At 42.2% G+C, this 26,266-nt stretch overlaps 1 protein-coding gene across 9 annotated transcripts in view; it reads right to left on the bottom strand.

The window, feature by feature from the left end:
- The window catches only part of PRUNE2 (prune homolog 2 with BCH domain), a 183,168-nt gene extending 157,444 nt beyond the window's left edge, over window positions 1-25,724 (bottom strand). For 8 of the 9 annotated variants that reach the window (XM_038402481.2, XM_038402485.2, XM_038402480.2 and 5 more), the window contains exon 1: window positions 25,157-25,314. In XM_038402481.2, coding sequence (XP_038258409.1) covers window positions 25,157-25,192 — 36 coding nt within the window. In that variant the 5' untranslated portion in view covers window positions 25,193-25,314. Of the gene's footprint in view, window positions 1-25,156 lie in introns of all 9 variants that reach the window. The other variant, XM_038402478.2, reaches the window with a different exon arrangement.
- Between the last annotated feature and the right edge of the window lie 542 nt (window positions 25,725-26,266).

Raw genomic sequence — 26,266 nt, 5'->3', positions numbered from 1 at the left:
GAGCCCTACCTGCGCTATACTGCTTTGACTTAGGAATGTGTTGGAAAAAGGAAACATTTTCCACTTGAAGACACCATTGCTTCCCTTTCCCTGCCCACAAATAATGTGAATGACTAAAGCTTGAAACTTGAAATTTGGCATGTAAATAGTCCTGACTGAAGAGGACCTCCGGGATCAAGTTTGGGTGAAAAAAAAAGTAGAAATTAAAAACTATGAAGGTTTGCATATGCTGTGCTATTTTATATGGGTTTTTGTACTACCCTCATCACTGTAGTAATCAGAGAGCATATTGAGTATGGGCAATGGAAAATATCACAGTTCTAGAGAGATGTCGTGTTCATGTATCATCTTTTCCCCCACATGTATGCTTTTCAACATAAGTCAATAGTCACCAATAAGTCTTCAGTCTCCAAAGCTCATCCTTGTGAGGATCGTATAAGAGGGAGAATTGGGGAGTTACTCTATTTATAGTCATAGCTAAAAACAAGCTTGATTACATCCAGCCCTCCAGAGGTGAGCAAGGGATGGGGGAGGGCTGGATGTAATCAAGCTTGTTTTTAGCTATGACTATAAATAGAGTAACTCCCCAATTCTCCCTCTTATACCATCCTTTAAAAAATTAACTTTTTGTATCTATATGCAAGGGCTGCACCCTTGCAATTTCCTGAGTTTAGGAATTACTTGGCATCCCTTCTGATCATGGGCTGCAGCTTATAACTTTTGCTGAGCCCATAAAATCCAAATAGACTATTAACAGACTGAACTAGTTGGTTTAAGATTGCTGTGAGGAATAATACTGCATGGGTTAGTCTGCCTCAGAGGGCAAAATAATGTAACCCTCCACACTGACAGCACCACAGGTGAGCCCTAACTCAAACCCTAGAATGTAATGGTCTAACTGTGATATGGGTGTAGTCCCCACACTCCTTCAGTCACCACTAATTTAGCTTACACTGCATCTGAAAGGGAGCTCTCTTTTTCAGTCAGCCCAGTTTTCTTTCGTACTAGAAGTCTCTTATCAGAACAGTGTTGGAGCTGGTGTATCGAAAGTGGGACACCACAGATTTAGGGCCTAATACGGTACTCCATTACATAGCATAACACCAGAATAACTCCTCTGTGGTCAATGGAGTTAATGCTGATAATATAACATTGGCATGAAGCATTAGGCACCATATATTTTGTCTTTTTTGCTTTTCATGTTCCCAGGGCCATCCTTAGGCATCTGCAGCATACACGGCTGCATAGGGCACCAGAAAAATTGGGGCATCACCGGGACCAGGGGTGGGGGGCTGGGACGGTGCCCAGGGCTGGTTCCTCTCTGGCCCAGCCCCTCCCTTTGGCTGCTTTCGACTGGCGGGCCCTGGGCTGCCTTCTCCCTCCCCTGCCCACTTGCTCCTCTCAGCCAGCCGGCTGCCAGCTGAGAGCTCCTGCCAGTGATGGGGTGGAGAGGAGCTCTCAGCCTCTGCAGCTCCGCTCCGGCCCCACCTCCTTCCCCCAGAGGCTTGTACCACTTGGTGGTGCGAGAGGGGGAGGCTCAGCGGCAGGCCCAGGGGTTTCTGGTTGTTGCGCTGGGCTCCCCCGGGACATGGCCCCGGCCTCCTCCCTGTGGTCTTGGGCCCCTGCAGGGCCTGGGGCAGCGCTGATGCAAGGGTCCTGTGCATGCAGCTCCCCTCTTGCCCCGTGCACCAGCCCCGCCATTATTCGAATGCGGAGGCTCGACAGCATGGGGTTCCCGGACCATGCTGGGCAGGAGGCAGCACCGGCACCCAGTGGACGGACATCCCGATCACTGGGTGCTCCTTGTTCTTGATAAACCCCCATGGGGGAACTGCCCCATCTCCCCCACCACCATGGTAGCTCGGTATCTTTTGCTGCCTCATCCGTCCCCCCACACTGCGAACCCGGGCTGCCACAGCGTCTGCTCCATACGAAGCTCGGTGTGTCAGTAATTAAGGGGAGGGGGACATAGTCCATTAGCATTATAGTGTGCTTAATTTGTTTAAACTTATTTTAATAAAGTGCATTTGGTAAGTTTTCCAATACTGTAAGCTTATGTTTGTGTTGCTAAGAGCAAGTTGGACATAGGGGCACCAGTTTAATAATACTGCGTAGGGCCCCATAAATCCTAAGGACGGCCCTGCATGTTCCCAGCAGTACACATTCCTCTCATTGTAACCACAAGCAAGCCTCTACAGTGCTTTCCAAACTGCTCCCAACTAACAAAATGTATTTTGCCATGGCACCGGAACCCACCACATGGACACTACACAACACCACATCATCAGTTTATGAAAACTAACCAACTGGACAACACAGCTGCAACAACACTGCATACAAAATATATTTCAACATAAACTTTATATAAAAGCTTTTAGGAACGCAGACTTTGCCCGCCCCACCCCACCCCCCAACATCCTCACACTATTAAAAATGGACCTTAATACAATTTGGCACACTATGGGGTTTTGTTTTTTAAGTTTATTATAGTTGCATGAAATAATCTCATAATCATATTTAGAAGCAAAGTGATCCATTGCCACCAATGTACTAAAATATACGATAACAAATACAGTCAGCATTTTCTATACTGTATGCTGGTAAATTTATTCTACAGGGAACCAATTAAAAGTCTGGAAAACTTGGAACACAGACATATGGAACAAAACAAAGCAACTTACCATGTCACCGTAGTTCTTGCTCAGTACAATGATTAGGGAATGATAATATTGTAGGACAAATACACATTACTTTAATTAAATGCACTGAAAGGTAATATACAGTGGCAATCTAAAACTTTTGTCTGTGGTGATTTTAATATTAATGAGATGAAAAAGTAAAGCCATTATTGTAAAAACAATAATATCAACACAAATTTTCACGTGCTCACAACAGGAACACAATATGGGAAATAATTTACTAGATATTTTTCTCTTGCAACACACAAAGGCAGAGGGGTGGGAGACTGAAACAGGGCAACTTTTGGTCAAAGTGAGTGCTCTGAAATGTGGCTAAGAGTATATGATACTTCTGTCTAAAAAGACGTGTGTGTCTGGCATCTTAGTAGCCCATGTAGACCAAGAGGGCCTAGTAACTTACTGCAGTGCCATGGTGGAAAATCAGGACAGTAGTTCTTACTGAGGATTAGATTCTGCCTAATATGGTTGACAGTCTGAGGGGAAAGAATTGCCATCCCTGCTCTTTAAGTACCCCCCTAGTGCCCCCAAGAGACAGGAGTCCCAAAGGGGGCAGGGAGGAGAGAGAGAGAGAGAGAGTAAGCAGAACCATCGCTGTCTCCTCTGCACTGGCCAGAGCTGGCCATATTCACAGAAAGAAGCATAGTCTGTATACCTATGGTGGAGAAAGCAACTGGGGTGAGGCTGTTCTAGATTTGATTTTAGCAAATAAGGAGAAACTGGTTGAGAATTTGAAAGTGGAAGGCAGCTTGGGTGAAAGTGATCATGAAAGGATAGATGTCATGATTTTAAGGAATGGTAGGAGAGAAAACTGCAGAATAAAGATAATGGATTTCAGAAAGGCAAATTTCAACAAACTCAGGGAGTTGGTAGGTGAGATTCCATGGGAAAGAAGTCTAAGGGGAAAACAGTTTGGGAGAGCTGGCATTTTTTCAAAGAGACATTATTAAGGACACAAGAGCAAATTATCTCACTGTGTAGGAAGACAGACCACCCTGAGTTAACCAGGAGATCTTCAATGATCTGAAAATCAAAAGAGTCCTACAAAAACTCCAAAAAGAGTCCTACAAAAAGTGGAAAGTAGGTCAAATTATGAAGGATGAATGTAAAAAAACAACACAAGCATGTAGGGACAAAATTAGAAAGGCCAGGAATACAATGAGATTAAATTAGCTAGAAACATAAAGGGTAACAAGAAAATATTCTCCAAATAACATTAGAAGCAAGAAGACGACCAAAGAGAGAGTAGGTCCATTACTCAATGAGGGGGAGAGACAATGACAGAAAATGGAGGAAGTGCTAAATGCCTTTTTTGTTTCACTTTTCACCAAATAGGTTAGTAGCGATTGGACATCTAACAAAGTGAATGCCAGTGAAAATGAGGTAGGATCAGAGGCTAAAATAGGGAAGGAACACGTTAAAATTGACTTGGGCATGTCTCTGAGTACAGTGCTGCATCAGCGCAGCTGTACTGATGCAGCTGCGCCCTGCAGTACGTCTGGTGAAGATGCTCTATGCCAACAGGAGAGAGCTCGCCCATTGGCATAATAAAACCACCTCCACGATGGCAGAAGTTATGTCGATGGGAGAAGCTCTCCTGCCAACATACCACTGTGCACATGAGCGCTTATCTTGGTGTAACTTACGTTCCTTGGGGGGGGGGGGTTATTTACACCCCCTGAAACACATAGATTATGCTGACATAAGATATAGTATAGACATAGCCTTAAACAAGTTAGTTATCTTCAGGTCAGCTGATGAAATACATTCTAGAATACTCAAGGAGCTGACTGGGGAGATATCTGAACCATTGCCAATTATCTTCAAAAACTCGTGGACGACAGTGTGGAGAGCCAGGGGCCCAAGCAGGCCGAGCAGCTCCTACCAGTTTCCGATCTACCGGCTCCTGGCAGGAGGTGACACATGGGCACCTCCTCCTTCTGCTTGACTTTTTTTTTAAATGGGGCCTGATCCGGTGGACAGCCTAGGTGGCTGAACACCTCTATTCCCACCCCCCCATCCCCAGTGTGTGAATCACTCTGGGGCTTAGGAGATAAGTGTCTGGGTGCCTAGAGGGAGACAGCACGATACATGCCCAGATGCAGAAACATAGGCACTGAGGGAACTTCTACTCTGAAAATATAGTGCCAAGTGAGTTTAAGTGGCTACAGGGGATAGGCAGCAGTTTTGTGCATCACAGTGGAGCCAAAACTAGCACTTAGATGCCTGAAACAAGGACTTCAGCACCTAACTCCTTTTGTAGATCCAGGCCATTGTTATAATGTATTTTTAAAAGCCCATCACACATGCATTAGAGTACTTTTTGCCAATATTAGGGAGCTATGATACTAACTGTAGTGCTATATTAGCATTATAATATCTACATGGAAAGTTTCCAATTTAAAAAAAATCTCTGAAATACAATGTGTACATTAGCATATTAAAGTTTGTTATTAAGTGTATACCTTGAAATATATGGGATGTGCAATGTGTTTGAATTAACATTACCACAAGGAGCTTAAATTTTAATTTCCTGACTTCTGGATTGTGCAATCAATTATCATCAGGGATGCAAAGTGATACTTGTGCTTAGCACCAAAATAAATCCTGGCTTTAAATGTCACTTTGAAATACACAAGGACAAGGAGATCTTTGCATCATAGTTTAAACAGAATCACGTGTAGATTCTTTTTTCCCGAATGTCACCTTCTTTTCAGTAATGCTCCACCAAAGAAACAGCATTTGGAGAATACAGTGGAGCCACTTAAATGGCAAATCTTCTTAATAGAGACATATCTCAGCAACAGATGCGAATCAGATTTAGGGATCTGAATAATACGACATCTAATACAAATATCATTCAAGTCTAAACAACAGGTTCTTCACCAATTATTGCTATGTGTTAACTAAAACATGACAGTGTCCAAGACTAATTAAGCCATCAGAGACTTCAGTTTAACTACTGTAAAAGACAAAAGTCTATAGGCCCTGCACAATTTTTCCCTACAGCAAAAAAACAAACAAACAAAACAAAAAACAGTGCCAATACAGAATCAGTTTCTCAGGTGCTATTTGGTTGTATTATTGTCCACAGATTTTCAAATGTCTCTTATGGTGACATATTAAGTGTAATGGATTCTCAGTTTACCACAATATTGATCTTAATACAAACAACAGCTCATATTGAGCCTTGCATTCGATAAATTCATGACAAGAACACAGAAGAAATGTTGACAGCTTTTAGAAGTAGCAGTATTAGGTTTCCTCTGTTTCCTCCAAGATATTTTCAGTCTTGAACCAAAACAGTGAGTCATGTTAGTGGAAATAATAGGACAAACATCCTATTTATTTATGGAACTCGTCTCTTCTCTGTTGGAAATGATACTATGTCCTTTTCTCTCTCACCAGCTTTGTTCGTCAAGTGATTACTCCGGTGAGCTGCACCTCTAAAGAATACTAACGAGGCTGCTTAACCAGTAAAAATCTCTAATTTACAACAATTTTATGCATGGCTAATTACAGTCACCAAGCTATTTATCAGTAGATGCAGGTGAATGAATGACAGACACACAGGATAAATTTAAGCAGCAGGTTGCAACTTTATGTATATATTAAATACTGGAAAGGGCATTATATGCCCAGTCTCTCATGACAGACATTTAACTGGGTCTAGTGCAATGTTCAGGACTCCCACCATATCACCAATGGAGTAGACCTGCTTGGGCCCACCTCTAGGACTCAGTTCACTTCTGAATCCTCTCCACCTGCATGAAGGGGGTAGAGGTTCCCAAGGGAGCACCTCAGTCCCTCAAAGATTTCAGGACCATTAGTACAATCTCAGGTCTCACCTACCACCAGAAGCTAGTTCCTTTTATCTTTATCTGCACTAGACACTGGCCTCAAGTAGCAACATGCTAAAAGAGTATCATTTTTCTTAATATTAATCCATTCTCAGTCTTAATGTTATGATCTAACTGCCTCCAGCATCCTGCGAGGAAGGCAAAATAATCCCACTAGACCATTTGTTAGCTTGCTCTATTGGGAAAAATTTCTTCCTGATCCTCAAACAGGCCATCAGTCAGGTCTGCAGCATCATAAATAACACAATGATACACAAAGGGGGGAGAGAGACCAGGGTAGATGGCCTGAATTAGAGGCTTTTGAAAAGCCCAGGTAAGCTTAAATAGGTAAGGGGGAGGACTGGCAAAATCCAATCAGTTAGCTTGTTCCCCCACCTCCACCCAATGGAAAGGTGGCAGACCTGAGAGACACAACAGCCCCCAACCCAGCCATACACACTCCCTCGCATTGGCCCTGACACCCACACCTGCCAGCTGAGTGCTGTGGCCTTCCCCTAAGCTCCTTCAAAGCTCCCTCCCCACTGATTGCTGGGAAGGGACAGCCTGTTTCTGCAAACAAGAAGCAACAAGTTATATACTAAAGACTTCAGAAGAACATTTCAACTCAACTCTAAAATCTAGCCCTAACCCAGGCACTTGAGTGTTATTTAAGAAACTGATCAAGGAATAACAGAATATCACAATATCTGTAGGTGTTGAATTTTCAAACTAAGGAAGCTAAGTAACTTTAGCACTTGATAAGTGGCTATAGCATACACCTGTATTTCCACATACCTTGGAGTGACCTATTCTAATAATAAAATGATAAGACATTTTAAATTTTGTTTACAAAACCTTATCAAAATTAAATTGCAAAACAAAGTGTTCTAAACAAGACTGAAAAAGAGCCTATTCCCCAGTAATGATATCTGCTAAACAAGTATCTCTTTAATGATCACCAGGCAAATGAAAACAAAGTCTGGTGTTACTAGTAAAGGGGTTCAAGTGAGCAAGCCTTGATGTTTCTATTGCTGCCCTGTGATCACAATCGAAATTTAAAGTCATGAGAGTCAAGCTGCTTTAACTGCAGCAATGTGTCTCTAAACATGCTGGGAAAGAAAGAACAAGATAATGAAAGGAAGGATTGATAAAGTGGGGAAAAGAAAGCAAGGAGTCAGAAAATGAGGTACTAACTAAAACGAGACAAAAGAGAAAAAAAGATTTAAGGACAAAGGAATGGGACTCAAAAAAAGAGAAACAATTTTACATGGTCATTAAAAACAGACAGAAACAAACACATGAATAAACAGAGAAATGGACACAAACAATGACACTGAGAGAGCAATTGTTGACAGAAAAATAGAAAAGGACCAGAGAAGAAGAAACAAAACAGTATTAAGATTCAAGACTATTTTCAACAATGATCTAGCACTACTATGACTTTAAACAGTCCAAAAGTTGTCTGATACATATAACGTTTCTTTTTTCTGACGTTTGTGAATAAAAAGGTAAGACAAGATTGAGTGACATATCGATAGACTACTGATGTCTTTCACCACATTAAAGAGGATATAGAGCATTTCTACAAGTAATTTTTTTCTGCCTCTGAGAATTTAGACATTACTCATTAGTAAACATTGGAAATAAGCTTAAAGTGTCTGGATACAAGGCCTTGCGGGGAGCCCAGGATACAGCTAAGACTAAGGTTTGTGTTTTTTGCTAAATGATGAATAGAGAAGAGCCCAGGAAGGTACATGAACTATGGGCCAATCAATTGTGTGTGTGTTTATTGTTTATTATTCTAGAAAATAAAAGGACTATTTCTGCCATAGTTTTAAAGGTTTTAATGTTGTTATTTGTATTGTGGTAGTGCTTAGGGTTTCCTAACTAGGGATCAGGGCCCTATGTGCCAGGTACTGCTCAAACACATAACAGAAAGATGTTCCCTGCCCCATAGAGCTTACAATGTGTACCAACAGTCCTTTGGTGTCTAATCTTCCTCTGGTTCTCTGTATTGACATTACTCGAGAAAAAGAGTTAACTCTACCCTGCACCATTCCCACTCCCCAGTTGGTTCCTGATCCAGAAGTGCACATGCCTGGGACTGGGGACAGAAAGGACATGACACAGCCATTCCTCTTCCTAGCCCTGCTGACACCCATCTGCTGACAGTGGGGAAGGGAAAACTAATTTCCCTGACTCCTCTAACGCTCTTTTCTTGGGTTATTGGTCAAGGCCATCCACAAACTCCAGCTTCTACAATGCAGATCAGCAAGCTTGTGTAGTGGAATTAGTCACAGTGAGCATATCACACCAGCGCTCTGTGTCCTCCATTGGCTCCCCATTCACTAGCGGGTCCAGTTCAATATTCTGGTCCTCATCTTTAAAGCCCTTAATGGGCTCGGATCAGACTACCTTCGTGATCATCTCTCCTATAGTGACACTCCAGGACACTGCACTCAGAGGGGATGCTGACACTATACCAGTATGGGATTTTTCTGAGACAAACCAGAAACGTTTAGCGTTAGGTGCTAAACTTATTCAAAGAAATCAAAATGTGATCCAATCTGGCCTCCTCCAGAGCTAAGTGCAAAATCCATTTTTCAACCTATGCATGATAACAGAAGCTAAAAAGAACAAAAAGGATTATAAAAGAGGAGGAAGGGAAGAAAGAGAACTCCACCCCAGGATATTAGGAAACACAATCCCCTTTTCAACACACATTTTGGTTTATTTGATTTACATTTCTTTCTGGTCTCACATTAGAAGTATTCATGCTTTATAGGTATGTTTGCAAAACACAGCTAGGAAAAAGCCTAATTATTAAACCTTGATGGGTTTGAGCTATTTTAAACTTTTTATTCATGTTTATTTTAGTTAATTAAATGCCCTCAGAAACATCTGCAATTATATAAACCTTGGTTGTCGAAATTAATCTCTTTCCAAGGATAGCAGAATGCAAAGTGGGCAATCACAGATACAATGCAGATAAAGAACGAGAAGGAGATACTCTCATTGGCCTTTTCCCAGTTTACTTCAGCTCTTGCAAGAACCAGGAACCCACACAAATCAAAATGCTTGTTACAGATTCAGCAAATCATTTTAGTGTCATTTCCCACATACTATCCTGCTATTTGCCACACTTCTCCTTTATATTTATTTTCATACAATAGGCCTGATTCTGATCTCATTCACATTCATTTTGCACTAGAATAGCTCCATTGAGAATAGAATAGCTTTTTATTTTCACAGGTGTTAGATCAGAATCAGGCCCATCATTCCTAAGAAGTATTTTGGGTTATGCACTACCATTGTGATTGTTTTGGCAGAACAAGTCCCTTAGAGAAATAATCACTATGGAGACTGATTGTTTTCTTTCACTTTTCTTTTATTTATTTTTATTAACTAGTGATGTGAATATTTCTTGCCCACTTGTGTTAGGAGAAAAATTATGAGAAATAGGATCCTCTGCCCAGATTTTCAATGAAATTGTGCTATATAGTAGGAAGACTCAATCCCAACTCTAGGGAGCTTACCATCCATACATAGGGACTAATTAATCCTTGTGTAATTCCAATTTTCAGCTGAAGTACATCAGGATGAATCTGGTGCACGGAGCCAAATTCAGAGGTGACATACTTGTTATATGAGGAAGTATGAGAGTAACATTCATGCAGAATGGATTGAAAGAAGGGGTTCTATAAATAGGAACATCAAGAAATGTAAGATAAAGCAGTCCTTCCCCTACCCCCTTCCACTGCACTTCTTTGTTGCATTCTTTTGCTGTGTTGATTGCTTTTACTGCTACAATCCCACCCTTCTACCCAGTGATGAGCTGCCAAAATCTGAAGAACCGAGTCCTTCAGTCACTCCGGGTCTTCTGCGGCACTTTGGCAGCGGGTCCTTCACTCACTCCGGGTCTTTGGCGGCACTCAGGTGCATGCCGCCGAAGTGCCGCCGAAGACCCGGAGCGCTGCCAGGTGAGTGAAAATTAAAAAGGAATTCTCAGCCAGGGGAGCCTCAACAGCAGGGAGCTCAGGCGGGCTGGACAGGACAGTCCTGCGGGCCAGATATGGCCCGCAGGCCAGAGTTTACCCACCCCTTTAAAAACCAATTCTAAACCGGCTTCAAAATTTAACAACCAGTTTGCGTGAACTGGCTCCAGCTCACCACTGCTTCTACCCTTTGGCACACAAGTCACACTTATACCAACTTATCAACATGTATTACTGCTACTGTTATTTTTCAAGCACTCTGAAATGTGCTAGGCACCTCACAAGACAGGCATGACCATGTGACATGCTTCAAAACAATATGCCACATAGTCTGTCTGGGCCAGGGGTGGCCAACCTGAGCCTGAGAAGGAGCCAGAATTTACCAATGAACACTGCCAAAGAGCCACAATAATACGTCAGCAGCCCCACCGATCAGCACTTCCTTCTCCCTTCCCGCACCTCCTGATCAGCTGTTTCGTGGCATGCAGGAGGCTCTGGGGGGGAAGGGGGAGGAGCGAGGGCATTGTAGACTCAAGGGAGGGGGTGGGAAGGGGTGGAGTGGGGTCAGGGGTTGAGCAGTGAACATTGGAAACTTGTCACCTGTAGCTCCTGCCCTGGCATCGGTGCCTATACTCCTATAAAGGAATCGCATATTAACTTCTGAAGAGCCACATGTGGTTCCGGAGCCACAGATTGGCCACCCCTGACCTGGGCCATGAAGTATTTCACTGTCTACCTACCCAAGACTGTCATATCTGATCTGCTTATCATGAGGGTTGACTTTTTTACTTCAAGATAAATGATCTTTTAGCTGTGGCTGTATAAAGCACTGGTGACATCCAGGCATCTGTTATATTAGTCACAGATGTGTATTCTTTATGGATCTCTGGAGGACGTAGCCAGGCTCTACTTTCCTGTTAAGTGACAGTCAGTTGACTTTAAATGTGTTATCAAATACCTGTGATGCTCTGAATATCTCTACTAATGACATACTCATTAATCTCCAACTTTGAAAATGCATATCAGAGCATGTCAAATGATGACTGCATAGAACATCAGACCTAATTTTGTTATGGGAGAAGAGCTTGCAGAAATTTAACTGTTGTACATTTATTTCAGCATTTAGCTCATTTTCAGGGTAAGCAATAAAAGGTTCTTCCAAACCAAATTAAAAAATAATTTAAAAGACTATGTTTATTTCCTTACCTGCCTTACCTCTCAATATAAGGCCCTTTCTCTGAAATGCAAAGCCTGTGGTCTGAAAGGGCAGAGATGTAAGGTCTAAATTATTCTATTATACACATTTGAGTGTGTGTTTAGTACTGATGAAAGATGCTGTACTGACAGACCTGGAGACTGAAGTCTTCTCATCCACCAAACAAAAAGTGCAGAGGGCTTTCCTGCACAGCATGCCTCAACCCTTTCTTGGAAAATCCCTCTCTGGAAGCAACAGAGGAGGAGAAAGACCAGGGTTGATCACAGGATGGTTAGTTGATCACAGGATGATTATGAGCAGCCAATGCAATGCAACCGTGAAAAAGGCTAAGGCTGTCCTATGATGCATCAGGAGAGGTATTTCTAGTAGACAGGGAAGTGTTAGTACCAAAATGCAAAGCACTGGTGAGACCTCATCTGGAATACTGTGGACAATTCTGGTCTCCCATATTTAAGAAAGATTAATTCAAACTGAAACAGGTGTACAGAAGGGCTACTAGGATGATCAAAGGAATGGAAAACCTATCTGGTGAGCACAGATTCAAAGAGCTGGCCTTGTTTAGCCTAACCAAAAGAAGGCTGATTGCTCTCTATAAAAACATCAGTGGGATAAATACCGGGGGTGGGGGGACTGCACTTAGGTTAAGTGCAGTATTGACAGAAGAACAAATGGATATAAACTGTCCATCAATAAATTTAGGCTTCACATTAGATGAAGGTTTCTAACCATCAGAGGAGTGAAGTTCTGGAACAGCCTTCCAAGGGGATTAGTGGGGTGCAAAAAATCTAACTGGCTTCAAGACTTGATAAGTTTATGGAGGGTATGATGAGCTTGATAAGTTTGTGGAGGGGATGAGATAAGTTTGTGGTAAGATGAGACAGCCTACAATGGCATGTAGCCAATCTGTGACAGCTAGTAGCAAAAATTTTCAACAGCCGGTGATGGGACACTAGATGGGGAGGACTCTGCATTACTACAGAGAATTCTTTCCCAGGTGACTGGCTGCTGGGTCTTGCCCACATGCTCAGGGTCTAACTGATTGCCATATTTGTGGTCAGGAAGGAATTTTCTCCAGGTCAGTGTGATGGGGTGTCTACCTCACACTCACCCTGAAGGGGTTAATGGAGGCCACATGGGTTAATTAATCTATAAGGAATTAAGACTGAGAGAAGCCTTAATTAGAAGACGCTCACCTGTGCAGGAATAAACCAGGAAGCTGACAAGAGAGGGCCATGGGGAAAGGCTTCAGTCACTCCCTGGAAGAGGGAGGAGTATTTGGAGGCTGCAGAGATGTATACCCTGAAGTAACTCCTGGGAGGAAGGAGTGGTGAAGCTGGCAGACCCAGAGAAGGAAAGGAGAGCCAGATGGCTAGAAAAGGGTTCAAGGAAATGGAGCAAGGTACAGGGTGGAACATACTTTGACTGCTAGCTAGAGGGTCTCTGAGCAGGAAGCCAAAGTAGAGGGTAGGCCCAGGTTCCACAACCAACCCCTAAGGAAGTGGCACTAGTGGGTAGGGAGACTGCCTAGCCTGTGTATAAGAAGAAACTTTCCAACCCCCAGAAGGGGAAACCACAATAATTATCTGGCCAAAGTGCTCTCACTAAGAGGCCACAGCACCTCCCAAGATGTGAGAGGGGTACAGACAAAGAGGCTGAGGCCGGAAGTACAGCGTGCAAGTGCAGGAAGGGGTGCTGACCTGTGATGAGCTATTCCCCAGAATGGCCAGGAGAAGGCACCATACCAGCAGTGAGTAGAGCACCCTGTCAGACAAATTGGTAGAAACCCTGGGGCGGGTTTCGTCTGCTGCTGCAGCTTGGAGCATGGGTCACTTGCTGGCTCAACTGGTGTAAATGGTGAATTCTGTGTAACTTCTTTACAGTAAGATATGAGGGCTTCAATAACTCAGAGAGAGGTTATGGACTTATTTACAGGAGTGGGTAGGTAAGGTTCTGTGGCCTACAATGCACAGGAGATCAGACTAGATTATCATGATGGTCTCTTCTGGCCTTAATATCTGAGTCTATGAAGTTGATTAGGAAATTCACGCTTCATGGCCATTCAGCCCTTGGCTAAGCCTCAACAAAGGTGACAATTAGTGCCAACTGCCACTAAGGACAGAAACCAACAAACTCATTTACACAGGCCACCGGGGGGAAGGGGGGAAAGCACCAGAAGGCAGTCCTTTTCAGTCACAATCATATGGGGTGTAGAAAGACTTTGTCCATTACTTGATCCATTATCCATGCATTACAAACAGAGTGCTCTCTCTTTGGTTTATAATGGAAGCCACATATATCAGAAAGAGAATAAAGTCGATAGCATGAATCCAAAAGTCCACTGATTTCCCCTTTGCAGAATGTGAACTCCACATCTTGAAGCATCAATACTTTTAAAACTAGAGTCCTCTGAAAATACAGGGCAGGGGGAAGGGGAATTTGGAAAAAATTTAAAACAGCCTTACTTAAAGTATCTGAATATTCATGTTAGCAACAGAATGCCTAAAAATGTCCTTTTGTTATACCAAACAAAACCTGAAGAGGGAGGCAAAGATGACTTTGCCATGTGAGCAATTCCTGATCCTGGGGCCAGCTGGGGGTTGGCCTGAAACAATTTGGAGCAACCTCATGACCATACCCCCTCCCAGCAGTCATGCTCCCCTTGTATCCCCTGCATTAGGGGCGGCAAGGGAAAGATGTCACAGAGCCTGCTATGCTGGTTCTACCCCAGGGCTTCCCCCATGCTGGGGAAATCATCAGCTTGCCCACATAGGCCAGCTTTACAGCCCGTTTGTGCCAAGGGAAAGGGGTGCAGAGGCCAGAATCTCCATTTCTAGATCAGTCTTGAGTCTGTGACCTCTCCATTAAATTGACAACAGTGGTGCAATTTTGCTAGTATCTGAGGTATGGTCTCTTGCCTACTAGGAACTGAAATGAGACCACTAAACTCAATTAATGTGCAAAACAGCCAATAGATGATAATGACACTTTACTTGTGTGGACTTACTGTGATCTGACCACATGTGTATGAAAGGGTCTATACCCCAATACCAACCCTTACAGCCACCAAGATTCCTACTGGCTTCACAAAATAATCCTGTGAGCAAAGCACACAAGGATACACTCTGTCTGAAGGAAGCTTAGGGCACTATTTATCCAATTTGGAGCTATTACAATCCATTTGTTCAATAATCTGCACTTAAAAAGAGCCCAGAGCTCTTACAGTATAATCAATCAATAACATACATTTAAAAATCTCAGTGCAGGATGTTTTTACTTTAAAATGCCTTGAATGCAAACAATAGTTTACAAGATCATCTTCAAAGATGAGACACAAACTGTAAAAAGTAAAGAAATCCATAGTTAACTTCTCCTGTTCACCAGGAGGGCTCATGTGACTATGACTGGTGCTGCTTTGGCTTATTGCTATGGGTTGGGTTTAGGATGAAGGTTTAACTTAATTTCCTTGGTTTCTGCCACAACACTAATATTTCTTAAACAGAGTTTGTTACAGGTTACTATGCACTTCTGTCACTATATAACGACTCCTGATTGATGGGGAGCAAAGAGCACACATGCAGATTCTGTTCTTACAGCTCCTTGTTAATTCCAGATTGGTAATTATTAGCTGGTCTGCAAAGAAGTCCCTAGCTTTTAATGACTATTTGTTTAAAGAAGCAATGACTGTTTGATTTTTAATAACATTTTTAGGGTAATGTGGGGATCAAGCCATCACCAAGTGGTCTCAATCTGAACACTGGAAATGGAGATTTTTGTACATTTAAAAATTACAATTTAAATTTATGAATTTCAGTTGGAGGATACAGTGATTAATGTGGGTTTGAAAGGTCTAGAATGTCATTCTCCCTCCTTGGTTGCATTCCAGGAATGTAGCAAAATGCAATCAGGGACAATCTCATGGGAATATAGCATCCAAGTGCAGACAGGATGGACTGGCTGTTCACATAGGTAACTGGCCAGCCATGTAGCACCATAAGAAGCGAAAATGGCAGCCCATAAGGAACATGAGACTCCCTAGAACCTGTTTAGAAGAGCCAAGATGTTGCTTATTATTGGATGCAGGTGAACCTGTAACTTATAAATTTCTACACTTTTTTTTGTTTGTTTGTTGCAAAATAAGGGAGGTTTGTGCAGAGAGACAGGTAAGCAGGAAGTGGAGGTTATGGGGTGGGAGAGAGAGGAGAATTGAGTTGAGTTTGCTTGGTTTGGGCATGCCTGAAGGATCCCAGATACTTTAATTCCTAAGGGGCAGAATGAAGAAGTTGTCTAGGTGGAAAGTGAGAAGCCTCATCTTGAAAATTCTGCTCTGGGAGGGAATATTTGGGGAGAAAGTAAATGCCCCCCCTTTCCTTCTTCCCCCTCAAACACTCTGTGCGCATGCACATACACATTAGTTGCTAGGATGGGGGTAAACTATGGTTCTAAATGAACTATGGTTCAATCTATCTATGCCACTCTTCTTGGCATAGCAGCAATAATCTGCCTGGAAAAGCTGGCCCATTATATGTAGTTGCAGATGCCCACAAAATAACTGTGCTATAGGATCCTGAAATGGTGTTATGAAGTTAGCATTGTGAGATTATCACACATGATGAAAACACAAAGCAATGTGATGTCATGTGTGATGCTGGCAAACAAGGTGCCAGCACTTGACAAGGCTTTAGATCTCAGCTGAGCATGGACAAATTCATTGCTGGAAAGCAGCCTGTTTCACCTGTGTGTTAGTATGGTTAAGATGAGTATTGAATTTATAATTGTTTTTATAGTGTTTAGACTTTAATACATCAGGGGGTTGACTAGATGACCTCCTGAGGTCCCTTCCAACTCTGATATTCTATGAGTCTATAAGAAGTTCATAATTTCACTTATAATATCTTCTTCACCTACTACAAGGTAATATTTAAGTTTTTGCTTTATAACTGGAAAAAAGTGTTTGCTGTGAACCTGTTGGGGGGATATCAAAACTAAAGGGGCCATTGTGGGACATCACAATACAAAGACTTTAACTGCCCCTTCACATCCATGAAGAGGCTATGTGCAAAAGATCTTGTCCCATCAGTTTGAATTCTGGAAGAAGGAAATTATAGCTGACAAGAAAAATTTTCATTTCTCATTTGTTGTTTGGATTCTCTCAGGGCCGGAGCCATGAAGCAGAAGCAGAGATCCCCAAGGTCAACCTGGATTAGCCCTAAAAGACATTCAGAGCTGACAGATTATTACAACTGTCACCTTTTAAGCCCATATAACATAACTAATTTGTGTATATGTGTGTCCACCTTGTAATAACTCTCTCATTTCTTTTTTCCTAATTAATAAATCTTTAGTTAGCTTATTACAGGATTGACTGCAAGCATTCTCTCTGGTGAGACATCTAAGGTACAAATTGACCTGGGCCTAGTGACTGGTCTCTTGGGACTGGAAGCAACATGAATATTTCATGACTTTTGGTGTGGCAAGCTAGCTTGGAAAACCCAAGGAATATCTGTGGCTCCATGGTAAGGCAGTGCTTCAGGAGTTCACATTTGTTACTGCATTGGTGAAATCTAATTACAGAGAGTCTGCACTCCTCAGGAAAATAGTGGACCATGCCCTGCTCTAGATTGGGCCTGAATGGCACAGTCTACATCATAATCCTTGTGTGAAGTAAAAAGAACTTCATTTTAAAGTTAAACTTTATTTTTTCTATAACTTAGGTAAACTTTGAGAACTAATTATTGTATTTTGGCTTAGCAAATGAACTGTCCGTCATGACAACCATCTCATCTATTGTTCAGACCAAGTCAGGTGAAAGGACAGATAAGTCAAACTTTACAGAAGAGGGAAATTTTGCTTATTTTCTCAACAACAAATGGTTGAATTCAGATGAAAATATTTTCTTTTCTGCTGCCTGAATTAAAAAAAAAACCCAGAAAACAAAAGTAAGCCAGAATAATGAATCCAAATAACTTTGAGATGGGTGGGGAGAGGGAGATAAAATCTGGATTTGAATAGTATGACTCAAGTTTATCTCTAGAGGAAAAAAAATCGACTGATTTCTACTGAACACAAAAGCACAATAATAACTAATCAGGTGGCTCAGGTTTTGTTTTTTTGTTTTTTCCAACTGCTGCCTAGCAAAACTCAAGCATTTATTAAACTTCTCAAGTTGCTATACTTTTGTTGTTGTTCAGTAATAAATCATTGTGCAATGACACTAGCTATTAGAAAAAAGACTTATTACAATGTGGTGGTCTACTGCCTAATCAGACTGGCTACCTCTCTAGCTTAGTTATTTAGAGAGTGCCAATCACTGCAGAAAAAAATATAGACTTTCCCACATAGGGATCAGAATTGTGCTGATTACAACAACACTTAAACACAGCTGTTTCTAGAAAGATCTAGCAGCATTTCTCCGATCATTATGGACAGGGAGGCTTCATCTGAGAGCAGTGCTATAGAACTGCTCCAGATAAGGAGACCATATTTTCAAAATCAAGATCCCAGGATATTTTTGTGGCAACATTTTTATGGTTGCAAAATAATCATATAAAGATTTCTTTTTAATGTATTAGAGTGTTGCTGTGGCTAGTTTTTGACCAATTAATGACAAATGCATATTTCTTGGAATGGAGAACATTTCCAATAACTTAGTTTTCTGAACGTGTCTGTCATGTAATACTGAACAAGACTCATAGAAATTCACTTTGAACACATTAAATGAGTATAAACGCTATCAAAGCTCTCTCTTCACACCAAATATTGTTTATTACATTGACTATGAAACACTAGGTCACTTCAGTTGTTCCAAAGGAAGCTCCCAGAACAATAGGCCATTACATGGAAACCCAGAACTGTCCTGATAGTCACTTTAGCTTTTGGAGATGGTCTATAGAATGGTTTGGCAAATACAGTTCTCAGAAAAAAATCACTGTGTGTACTGCTTACAAGAAACCTGATTGTAACAACTGAATTAAGAAACACTTCTAAGATCGCATTATGATTTCCATATGGACGGAAATTTAAAATACACACACATATGGAGATGACATCCATGCAATGAATAAACCTCTCCTTTCCTCTGTTCACAGATTCATCTGCCTCAAGACTTTCTACCTGAACCTGGTCAAGAATTTTTCAACAAAATGCTTGTTAAAAAATACCAATTTGTTGGACCCAAAACTTTGTGCAGAAATATATTATTTTTGACTAAACTTTTGTTAGGAAGGTTTTCGCAGGTCCAGGATGGACTTTTGAGGGCGACAGAGACCTGGTCCACCCTAAAACACACAATAACCTAGTGGTTACAGTACTTATTTAAGCTGTAGGAGACCCGAATTCAAGGCCTGGCTCTACCTGATTGATAGGAGGGACTAAAAAGGGGGGATCTCCTACATCCTAGGTGAGTGCCCCAACCATTGAGCTATACAGCCACTCTCTCTGATGGTCAATGTCTCTTGTTGAAGCTGTCCCATTTTATAGAAATAATTCAGCATTCATTGGGTCAAAGGGAGCAAATTGAAATGACTGGATTTTTTTAAAATTTATACAACCAGATAAATGTTTCTTCTTTCCTCCCTCTCCCCCAAAGCTAAAATTTTCATCCCCCAAATTTCCCCTGCCCGAGACCCAGGATAGGGCAAAGTTCAGTTTCTTCTAGATTTTGCTAGAATTTTAGGCCCTGATTCAGCAATTGAAGCATTTGCCATTGACTTCAATGGGACTACTCATATGCTTAAAGTGAGATATACTGCTGAATTGGAGCCTTATTAATTTTACAGGGACAAAGTAAATTAATAGTATTTATTAACCTCTGGAAAATTACTGATTTCTGTCTGAGAAGGAACTGCACTATCAACAAAGGTTACATGGCACTATATAGTTGTTACATTTTGAAAACATTGTACAAATATTAATACATTTAGAAGCATTGGTGTCCTGATTATGTGTAAGTGACATTGCCCTTTATTATGAAGTTCTGAAAATTAAAGCATCTGAACAAATTAACAAGCTTCACAGAAATCCAATATATTTCTTCAAACATTTATAATTTCTGTTCAGAATAACTCATTGGTCAGCTTTGCATCAATCATTACAAATCTTTTATACCGCAGCATTCAAAGTTTTTTACAGGAATCATTGAAATGTGGCTAGCTCTTTAGTGGAGCATAACAGCTCTTTAACAGCAGTTTAGGACAGGAAGTTTAAGAATACTGAACTAAAACTTGAAGGGAATATATATAGCCAGGATGTAATCACACAGACAGGAAAAGGGCCAGCACAGTAAGCTATTACATAGCATACGTTTATCATCAAATGACAAAGTAAACAAAACATGGTTACGAACAAAATGAAAAGAGAACATTGTTTGACATCTTCCAGCTGTCATTTTAAAAAAAGTCCTTAACCCTTTCACTGCCACTCTTTCCACTTAATGTATTGTGCTGCAATCTTACATTAAACTCTCATTAGGACATGGCATCATTCAAATGCTTAATAATCATTCTAATATTATTGGCACAAGACTCTGTATCTTTTCTAGAGGAAAAAAAAATACAGACACAATGTCAGGTAGTTTAGACTTTGAATTTGTCCTCCCATTTCATAGGTGTGTGCGTGTGTGTGCACACGTTTGCATATATATAAATTATGCAGCACATCAAATTTCCTGCCACTAAGAAAAAATTTACCTTTATGTGGCACTCATGAACAATATGTGAACTCTCCCAGCTGTCTTCCAGCAGAAATGCCATATTGAACAGTATCCCTACAACCATACACATTCCCACTGATAAAGGACTCTATACCTCCTGTTTTGCATGACAACTGGAGAAGCCTTACCAACAAATACTTGTTAAATGTGGCTTATTAGCACTGAAGGAAGGAATTGGAGGCTACAAAAAAAAGCACGTACGCAAATCCTCTTAAGCCAGGAGCAGCCCCTCTATGTCTTTTGTATCCTGGTATTTCAGGGATATAACTGGCTGGCAGTGGGGGCAGAACCAAGAATGAGTTGCTAGTGCTAGCATGCTTCCCTAGCAAACTGGGCTCTGATGCAGTTGAAATCCCTTTGGACCTTAATGTTGCTCTTGCAAAATAATCATCAGTGAAGCAGGCTAACCATGCAGATGTCCCAATATCGAGAGGTTGAGAGGCTAGGATTTCTTGTGCATTCTCAGGCTCCAACTGTTCTGATGCACTTCACCCTTCCACTTTAAAGGGAGAATGCACAAAGATTTTTATAGTACCTTTTCCCCTTCCATTCATTTTTGTGTGAACAGAAGAATGTTATTTATTTGAAAATGCCAGTGCAAGGAGTTGACAAGTGCAAGACATATTAGTGATATAACAAAAAAGAAAACATTTATCTGTGCTATCTACAAAGGAGGAAAATCAATAGGGAAATACTTTTTTATTTTTACCTTGGTGCAACATACTGGCATTCTGTGTGGCTTTGCATAGAAACACAGAAGGCTAACAGACTGCATAATTGATCTCCTAGCCAATGCAAAATTCTTCTCTACTCCACATTATAGCAGCGTATAGTTGTGTATAGTGTTCTGTCTAGTTTAGTTTTAAAAAGTGTCAAAGGATAGGGATTCCACCACTTCCTTAAGGAAACTATTCCACAGTCCATCCCCTCACTTCTCTATTGGCCTATTGAAACTCCACACCCTTACACCCCAAAATGGACTCCACACAATGTGGACAGCCCTCTATAGTGTCTGAATAAGGAGGAAATAGTTCCTCAGTAGCACCTCAGTCACTCTTTAGCATCTGGTCGGGGTGAGCCACTTACAGAGAATCCCTCCACATGTGGGGGGATGGTTTGACCCATTACCAATATCTGTGTTGCAGTAGAGTTCAATCCCCCCCCCCCAAATTAAGTGGTGTGACTAGTTTTAACAAGTTCTCTAGTTGGAGACCTTCACTTGTGTATTTTGGAGGTTCTTTTTTCCATAATCTAATAATCCTTAAAGAGAAAGCAAAACAGTAGTTCCAATTCAGGAGCCACAACATAGAAGGAGCAGCCATTGGACAGAAAGGGGCAAATTGCTGCTTTCTGCCACCTTTCTGCTCTCTGGATTCAAGACTGTTTGAGGGGCCAAAAGATCCTAATTTGTCTAAGATGAAGCCCAGAACCATTGTAGCAGAATATGTCACTTACTCCCACCTCTGATTCCGCTCCCCTCAGCCCCACCTCCAGAATTTGTCCTAGACCAGGGCCATACTCAGCACTTGCTTAAGCAAAACACTGATTGATTTCAAGTAGAATTTTGCCCGAGAAAGAATTGCAGGACTGGACCATAAATGTGGATCATTCAGGATAATTACTGTCCCACACCTTAATATTTTTTTCACTAGCCTTTTTTTCCTTCAGCCTTAGAGTAACCGGTTGTCTTTTCCTATACCAACATATCCCTGGATTGCATTTTTGTAACTAAAAATTCTGCACTGAGCATTATTGAGAATAATCTGACACTGCATATAAAATAACAGTAAAATTTATTTTCTTTAAAAGAATACATTAATGGAGATTTTAATATCATTAGATGCTGTGTAGAGATTTTTACTTTTTTGATAGTTATAGAGTGCTACATAATACTAGATTATTTGAAAACATGAAATAGGACAGTCCTATATATGATTAAAATTTTGTCACAGTTATTTTTAGTAAAAGTCACAGACGGGTCACAGGCAATAAACAAAAATTCACAGGAGCCTGTGACCTGTGTGTGACTATACTAAAAGTAATTGGGGAGCAAGGCTGGGGAGGAGGAAGACAGCTGGAGCCCCAGGGGGGACTGACAGCCTGAGCTCCATTGCCATAGCAGGGCGCATAGCCCTAGCTCCAGCCCTGGCCGCAGCCATGAGAGGGGTGGGGACACCAGCCCCAGCCCCAGCTGCAGCGCAGAGGCCCCACACTTCCATCTCCAACTCCAGTTGTAGGCTCGAATGGGGGGAGAGCGGGAGATACACAGTCTTGGCTCCAGCCCCAGGATAGATGTGTACAGCCCCAGCTCCAGTAGAAACCAGGGGGAGGGGATGCAGCCCCAGCTCCAGACCCAGCCTCAGCAGGAGAGCACACGGCCCTGGCTCCAGCGCTGGCGGCAGCCACTGACAGCTGAAGCCGAAGAAGTCATGGGGGTCCGGTAAAGTCACAAAATCCATGACTGCCATGATCTCTGTGACTAAATCGTATCATACAGGCTAGAACTTGTGCCATGAAAGGAAACCAGCATTGATTAATATTGTGGCTGGAGTCAGATACAAATGAATGATGAAGTGCTCACAGTAATAAACTTTCCTGTAAAATCTGAAGCAATTGTTCATTTAAAGCCAGATTTTGCCACCCTTGCTCTAACTGAGTGGTACTCTGCAAGCCATTCTACTGTAATCACTTTAAACCAATGGGACTGTTATGGCCTAAGGTACCATTCACTGTAAGTAAGGATTGCATAATTTGACCCTTAAAGTAAATATATAGAGTTTGAACCTTCACCGTATCTAAGCAAAACACAGGTGCACTGGAGTGAGGAGCTCACAGACTCAGACTTTAAGGCCAGAAGGGACCATCACGATGAGCTAATCTGACCTCCTGCACATTGCAGGCCACAGAACATCACCCATCCACTCTTGTAAGAGGCCCATAGCCTCTGGCTGAGTTAGTGAAGTCCTCAAATCAATAAAGACTTCAGGTTACTCCACCATTTACTCTACTTTAAACCAGCAAGTGACCCATGCTCCATACTGCAGAGGAAGGCAAAATAACATCAACCAGGGTCTCCACCAATCTGACTTGTGGGAAAATTCCTTCCCGACTCCAAATATGGCGATCAGTTAGACCCTAAGCATGTCAGCAAGACCCACCAGCCAGGAACCTTAAAAACGAATTCTCAGTAGTAACTCAGAGCCCTCCCATCTAGTGTCCTATCTCTGGCAGTTGGAGATATTTGCTAATAGCAGTTGCAGATGGGCCATATGCCATGGCAGGGAATCTCATCATACCATCCCCTCCACCAATTTATCAAGCTCATTCTTGAAACCAATTAGGTTTTTTGCCCCCACTGCTCCCCTTGGAAGGCTGTTCCAGAACTTCACTCCTCTGATGGTTAGAATGCATCCTAAAAGCATAACAGGAGAACATTTAAACAACCTTTTAACAGGCAGAGTTACGATAATACAACTGCACATTTTCTGCCATGTGATCAAGCAGACATTCCTGATGTAGACTTTACTGATTGCCTGCACAGAGTGCTTAAGGTTAAGGGGATCAGCAGTTAAGTATTTCCTCTTGTGCTTTGTTACCCCTCCTAGAAGGTGCCTTTGTTGTCAAATTAAAGCATTGTTTTTAACTAAATTCACGATAGCAAAACACAGCTTAACAACATCCAAGTTATTACAAGTAGGGTGTGGTTGGCTTAGGAAGGGAGGCTCTCTCCAGTGTGGTGCCTCTCTCTCTAAAGCTTCAAAACAGGTCTGGAAATCAGGAAGTTGCTGCTACTGGAAGTATCAACATTGAAGTTTATTGTTGTTTTATGGTAACATCCCAGGAAAAAAATACAAGCATGCAGGGCCTGATTTTCATAAATTACTGAGGCAAAACTCCCATGACTTCAATGGGAATTTTGCCTAAGCAAGGACAACAGTATTGGCAGCCCAAAGAGTAACATTATGCTAACCTGCATGTGAACACATGAATAGCATGCAGCCCACTAAAGGCAACTAATGTGGGACTGGTTCTTTAACAGATTAGAGAACTGTCTGAAGAAAGGGATGCATATATAGTAAATATCTGGGGCCAGATCATCAACTGGTGCAGCTCTGCTGCCTGCTTTCAATAGGGTAACATCAGTTAACACAAGCTAAGGATCTGAATAACCTTGCAAATTCCTTTGATTATCTGAAATCTTGATTACCCAAACTTATTCCGTGTTCCAAATGACCTTCAGATCATAGAGGTTGCACAGTAGATAGACTGTTTTCTCCTCTACTTTTGACAGCTTTCTATGTTTTGGTCATTTTTACAGCAACTTGATGCATATGAAAGACACTTTACAAACTCATAAATAACTTCCTGAAGTGCCCCATTTACTGTTATTCCCCATATGCAAGTCAAATACGGTTTTTCAAACACTCCATAAAATGATCAAAGAGTGCTAACCGCAGGGTCACAATTCGTTTATTTTAGATGAGACAACAAAAGAAAAACAAAACGAGCGATCCCCAGCTGCACAGGTTGCAGATTAACTCTTACTAACCGATCATCCTTTCGCATGGACTAAAAAGCTGCCCAGAAGGTTTCTGTGTGCAGCGCACCAATGCAAGCAGACCCGCAAAGTAACAGTCACCTAAGGCTTTGCTGCCCCCTCCCCTTTTTTTTTTTTTTTTTTTTAACTCTCCTCCATAACTTACCAGCTTGGATCTGGTGCGCTGCAAAAATTCTTCCATGTTGTTGTCATACGGAATCCGAGGCGGCAGGGCAAAGTTCCGGGCGCAGAGCCTCTGGGCGGAGTGGGGCGGCTCCTTCCAGCTGCGACGGCCCGGCCTGCGGCGGCTGCTGCTGCCGCCTGCGCCCCTCGCCCCGCCCCGCCTCCCCTCCGCGCGGCGCTGCCCGGCCAAGTCCTCTCCCTATTCTGGAAAATGGGAGTAAGGGGCGGGGGGTGCCCGGGGCGGGAGGGGGGTTGCGCGCACAATTCCAAAGGTCGCCCTGGCTCCTCAGCCAATAGCACGGGCGTCTCCGGCGGGCTGACGTCAAGCAGGCAAGTGCTGCAACCATGGACAGCGCCCAAAAGTGAGGACAAAGTGAGGGGGTGCAGGGAACTCTGCAGCAAAGATGCACTGAGGAAGCTCTGCGTGTGTGTGTGTCTCTCTCCAGCGCCTGGCTGGCACTGCAGTGGGTTTCACTGGCCTGGTAAGGAAGGGAAGCGCTGTCTGGACAAGGCAATGCACTCAGAGAGGGATGTGTCTGCTCCACAGGAGTGATTTAAAACAGAATTACAGGGACGTGTCGCTGTGCCCCTGACACACACGTTGCCTCGTGGCCACTACATTACAGTAAACTTACTTCAGCGAGGAACAATAAATTAGATTTGTTTAAAAAGGATGAATTCAAACTGGAGCAGGTACAGAGACGGGCTACTAGGATGATCCGAGGAATGGAAAACTTGTCTTACGAAAGGAGACTCAAGGAGCTTGGCTTGTTTAGCCTAACTAAAAGAAGGTTGGGGGAGATATGATTGCTCTCTATAAATATATCAGAGGGATAAATACCGGAGAGGGAGAGGAATTATTTAAGCTCAGTACCAATGTGGACACAAGAACAAATGGGTATAAACTGGCTACCAGGAAGTTTAGACTTGAAATTAGACGAAGGTATCTAACCATCGGTGGAGTGAAGTTTTGGAATAGCCTTCCAAGGGAAGCAGTGGGGGCAAAAGATCTATCTGGCTTTAAGATTCTACTCAATAAGTTTATGGAGGAGATGGTATGATGGGATAATGGGATTTTGGTAAGTAATTGATC

The sequence above is a fragment of the Dermochelys coriacea genome, chromosome 5 (assembly GCF_009764565.3).
Source record: "Dermochelys coriacea isolate rDerCor1 chromosome 5, rDerCor1.pri.v4, whole genome shotgun sequence".
Lineage (NCBI taxonomy): Eukaryota > Metazoa > Chordata > Testudines > Dermochelyidae > Dermochelys > Dermochelys coriacea.
This window is presented reverse-complemented; position numbering and strand designations above follow the sequence as displayed.